Source organism: Vicia villosa, linkage group LG5 (assembly GCF_029867415.1).
Source record: "Vicia villosa cultivar HV-30 ecotype Madison, WI linkage group LG5, Vvil1.0, whole genome shotgun sequence".
Lineage (NCBI taxonomy): Eukaryota > Viridiplantae > Streptophyta > Magnoliopsida > Fabales > Fabaceae > Vicia > Vicia villosa.
Window position 1 is genome coordinate 88,491,755 of NC_081184.1, and position 5,183 is coordinate 88,496,937.

The window sequence follows — 5,183 nt, forward strand, 5'->3', positions numbered from 1 at the left end:
AAGGCATGAGCTAGCAGTAAAACCCAGACATGTGGTAACTTTCCCTAATTTGGACGAGCATCTTTCTTTCATTTAAGAGATACTAGCATACTTGCAAACACACAAGTAAGGTCACTCTCTAAATGAAATGAATTCAATCATTCTGTCACTCTTTTAAAATGTTTGTGGTGGAATAGTAGAAATACCTCTCTATAAAGATGACTTCATGTTTCTTTACCGTAAACAGAGATTTAATTCAAGCTTCAACCTTGAGCTTCAAGCAAGGCACCAAAAATAATTAATAATTAATTAGTTCCCCGAACTACATTAAGCTCTGACTTCCATTAGGGATATGTAGGCATGAGGTTCACAAGGAATCTCAGCGAGCTAATAAAATACCAAAAATAGTCAGTCTGTTTGTCTGTCTTTCTTTTATTCAATTCAATTCCTTCTCCTAATACAAAGGAGAAACTTTCCCAATAATCATTAGCAGCACAAACACATTTAGACACAGAGAAGGTTCCTGTAGAGTACTACAGATATGTAGGGTGTTTAAACACTTCCCTATGTATAACCGACCCCCCGGACTCCAGAATTTCTAGTCTAGGTGTAATCCCCACACTTAGCAAACTCCTAGGGTTTAGTTGAGATCTTTTTTCCCCTTTCCTACTCGTAGGACAAATAAGAAAGTTCGTGTGATATCGTAGGAAGAACTGAAATAAAACTCATCCCACAACGGGCGCATTCTCCTTCCAAATTTCGCGTGAAGGGTCTAGCGTGCCGTCCTCCCAAGTGAAACGGGGAGGTAAAAAAACGACAACCACAACATGTATCATGATCTGCGAGGGAATCTAGAACAAATGGAATGGAGGAAGCTATTTTTCTCCAATTATGCTAGACCAAGAGCACTGTTCGTGTTATGGCTTGCCATCAAGGGGAGACTACATACCAAGGACAGACTGCTGCGATATGGAATCCATGTCAGTGCTGAATGTGTGTTTTGTGCAGAGGCGGAAACGATGGCACACCTGTTTTTTGAATGCAGCACAACCAAGCAAATCTGGACAAATATCCTGGCCTGGAGTGGTTATAGTCGACTGCCTACCAACTGGAATGACGAAAGTGCCTGGATCATAAATGAGACAAGGAAAAAAGGGTGGAGAAGAGACATTTTAAAGGCTGCTAGTGCAGAGACGGTGTATGCGATATGGCGTATGCGAAATGATGTGATTTTCAACCAACAACCCATAGATGCTACTATTACAAACAGGATTAAAGAAACTATAGCCATGAGATGTATAGGAAATCCAAAACTAACTATGCATATCAATAGGGATACCTTAAGTACTGTATAGCATAGGACAGTTTTATTTTGGGATGTTTGATGCCTGGATCCTAGCGATCGGCTTGTTATTATTGGTTTTTGGATTAATAAAATTCGATATTTCTCCAAAAAAAAATTATTATATATTAATTATAAATATATTTATATATTTATATAATAATTATAAAAATTAAAAAAATGAGTGTTTTAATTTATAATAATTATTATATATTAATTATTATATATTTATATATTATATATTTATATATTTCACTTACAAAATAAATAATTATTATTATATATTTATATATTTCTATTCTGATTCATAATTAAAAATTAGTTATAATTTTTTATTTAGTTTAAAAAAATTAAAAAAAGATTTTGTCTTGATTTTATCTAATGAACAAATTTTATATTTAATTCTATATAATTCAAAATTTACTTATGGAATTAAAATGTTTTTGATTTATATAAGTTAGTAAAATAATTTTTAACTTTAAAATTGTTTAGGAAATTTTGATTCACCTTGATTTTATTGATTCACCTTCATTTTATACCTATTAATTATATTGATTCACCTTGATTTTAATTTTTTAATAATTATTAAATTCTTTCGGAAGTGTATATCCGAAACATTCCAAGACCAATTTGGTCTTGGAATATTTCGGATATGCATCTCCGAAGACACCCCCTCCTAAAAAAAGTGTTTTCGAAAATGCATCTCCGAAAACCCAAAAAAGGGGTGTTTTCGGAAATGCATCTCCGAAAACACCTTTTTTTCGTGTTTTCGGAAGTGCATTTCCGAAATAAGACAAATTTTGAAAAAAAAAAACGTTTCTGAAATACATTTCCGAAGTGAGGGTATTTTGGGTTTTTCGCCAGAGGTGACCAAGAAGATAGGGAGGTGGATAAAGAAATTTTCACACTTTTAAAGAAGGTGACCCCGTTCATGATTTAGACTTGGATCCATTTAACTTTACCGAAATTTCTAACATTATATCAATCTGTTAAATTCTTCCCGAGATGGTAACAATTTAAAAGCAAAGTTTAATTCAAAACAATTATTTTAAGAAATAAAAGACATACATTAAGAGTTACTATTAATTAGCTAAATTTTTAATGGAAAATGCTATCGAGTATCTGGGATACTCGTTAAGAGATTAAAAAAATAAATTGGACATTCTTTGAGAGATTAAAAAACTAAGTTTTTTATAAAAGAAAATATGTGTATTCAATTGAAAACAAAAATAATTTATTTTTTTAAAGAATATTGTCTGTATTCAATGTATTTATATCATATTATAATATTTTCTTTATTTGAAATTTTTAACCTGCGCTCGGAGCACTGATTAACCAGACATATTTTTAATTAATTTTTAAATTGTTTGACAAATCTACCATAAAAGTAGGGGTGTGCATGGTTGGTTATTTTCAAAAACCAAATCATAACCATTTCAAAACCATTTAAATGACTTGGATTTATAACCATAACCACATTTTAATCAAAACTGGTTATAAAATCGGTTATAAATTTGGTTATGAGTTATGATTATATAACCGGTTTTTTAAAAAAATCTAGTTTTTAAATTTTTTTTCCAAAAAAAAAAACATTAATTTGAGAATTAAAATATTTGGATTTGGATAATAACCAGATTATAACCAAATCCAAAATAATTTAACCGGTTAATAACTATTTAATTATATCTGGATTATATGAATGGATAACAAAACCATTAATAACTAAACCAGTTAATAACTATTCAATTATATTCGAATATTTAAAAGTAGTTTAGGTTTGGTTATGGATATGGACATCACAACCTGATACTCCTATATAAAAGTTTATATTATTTTTTGATTAATGAGTTGACGTGCCACCATTTGACATCAAAATCATTTGGCTTCAAAATCTTGGAATTAAATTAATTTGATTTTGATAGGACAAAGGAGATTCAACAGAAGAGAAAGTATTAAAAGAACATTCAACTTTTCTGTTTTGACAAAACAAAGAAAGTTTTATTAATAACATGGCCCATGCACGTAAAGCCAAAAGCATGCAAATACATCATGAAACACTTATTTAATGACTTTTATCATAAGAAAGATAATTCAGAACACACTGGTACAAGAGAACCTTATTATACTTATTATACTAGATAATATGCCTTAATGGATGGATAGATCCATAAACTAGTTGGTCTTCTCTTCTGCGTTTGTTGTCTTGGATTTAAAAGTAACTGGCTTTGTTGGATGATCATTGACAGTCAAGCTGAGGACTTCAGGTCTGGAATAGTGTCCAACAGAATCAAACTCGAACTTAGCTCTTACAATCTCCTTAAGATCTGCACAAAAGTTTCAAAACTCATAAATATAAGACACTATCATGATAAAGAAAAATCCATTCAAGAGATAGTTTGATATATATATATATATACATACCTAAGTCTGCTGTTATGAGACCCTCTCCCTCATAATTTGGTCCAGCCAAAACCTCACCTAAAGGTGATATAATAACACTACCTCCAGCACATACAACAGAATCAGGTGTAAGTTCCTTTTTTGAACCTTCAAAATTATACTCTGGAGCAGCTGGATAATCCTTCCTCCTACAGAACTGGTTCGACGACAAAACGAAACATCCACCTTCAAGCGCGATATGAGTCGCTGTTGCTTGCCACACTGGCCTGTCATCAGCAGTTGGTGCACAATATATCTGCACACCTTTAGCATACATGGCTGTTCTTAACAGTGGCATCTTATTCTCCCAACAAATCACTCCACCTATTTTTCCAATTGGAGTATCAAACACTGGAATGGTTGATCCATCTCCAAATCCCCATATAACACGTTCAATTGATGTTGGCATCAGTTTCCTGTGTTTTCCTATGTAATTACCTTCAGAATCAAAGAATAAGATGCTACAATAAAGTGTGTAGCCATCTCTCTCAATTGCACCCACCACTAAATGTACTTTATACTTTCCTGCCATTGCTGCCAATCTATCAACCTCAGGACCTACAACACATACAACTTGTATCAATATATCTATATTAGTAATTAAAAACAACACAAAATCCTTGAATGATAGCTCTTACCAGGCACATCAATGGCAGAAGCATGATACTTCCTGAAATCCTCGCTACCCTTGTCTGGGCGGATACCAATGGAAATACTAAAATTAGCACCATGCGGATAGCCACCGATAAATGCTTCTGGAAAAACAACAATCTGGGATCCATTGCTAGCAGCTTCAGCCAGCAATCTCTCAGCCTTATCTAAAGTGGCCGGAGTGTCATAGTAGACGGTGGAAGCCTGAATGACAGTGGCTCGAACAATGTGTTTGTCAACCTCGCCGATGACTGCTCCGTTGTTGATGGTTGCCATGTTTTTTCAAACTCTCTTTCTATATTTCTTTGATTTCCAACTTCAAGGGTAGACACTATTTTATACTACTCGAAACCAAAAGCAAATCAACTACTAGTACTAACTTCATTTCCTTGATATTGATGTTTTTGATGTTTAGTGCGACAAAGTAAATTGGGTATTAGAATTAGAGATTGATAAGGAAAATAAGTGTTAAAGATAGTAACAGGCTAAATGATATGAACTAATCAATTTTTTTTTCAAAACTATTCAATTTGTTTACGGCAACCATCTGTAGCAATCTATTCAATTCAATTGGTTTACGGCAAGAAATACCAATTTAGTCCATCTCTTCCAAATTTATTTCATTTTATAATTTAAATACAACATTAATTTTTTTCTTCTGAAAATACTCTTTACTATTTATTATTTTTATTTATATTTTTTAAAATTTTCTTTTTAATTAATAAAGAAAAATATTCTAAAATTATATATGATTTCTATTTTTTGTATAGAA

At 32.0% G+C, this 5,183-nt stretch overlaps 1 protein-coding gene across 1 annotated transcript; it reads right to left on the minus strand.

Moving 5' to 3' along the window:
* Positions 1–3,290: 3,290 nt before the first annotated feature.
* Positions 3,291–4,726, minus strand: LOC131601817 (bifunctional nitrilase/nitrile hydratase NIT4A-like). Its single transcript, XM_058873709.1, has 3 exons — positions 4,399–4,726; positions 3,743–4,318; positions 3,291–3,645 (listed from the first exon to the last, which is right to left on the minus strand). Exons 1-3 carry the CDS (start codon positions 4,685–4,687, stop codon positions 3,494–3,496), a joined length of 1,017 nt encoding a protein of 338 aa, XP_058729692.1. The 5' UTR covers positions 4,688–4,726; the 3' UTR covers positions 3,291–3,493.
* Positions 4,727–5,183: the final 457 nt, after the last annotated feature.

Bases quoted from the DNA above. Each gene is read 5' to 3' on its own strand.
- LOC131601817 (XM_058873709.1), bottom strand. From the start codon at position 4,687: ATGGCAACCATCAACAACGGAGCAGTCATCGGCGAGGTTGACAAACAC. The intron at 4,319-4,398 runs GTAAGAGCTATC...TATGTGTTGTAG, and splicing joins TTCTGCCATTGATGTGCCTG to GTCCTGAGGTTGATAGATTG. The intron at 3,646-3,742 runs GTATGTATATAT...ACTTTTGTGCAG, and splicing joins TCTCATAACAGCAGACTTAG to ATCTTAAGGAGATTGTAAGA.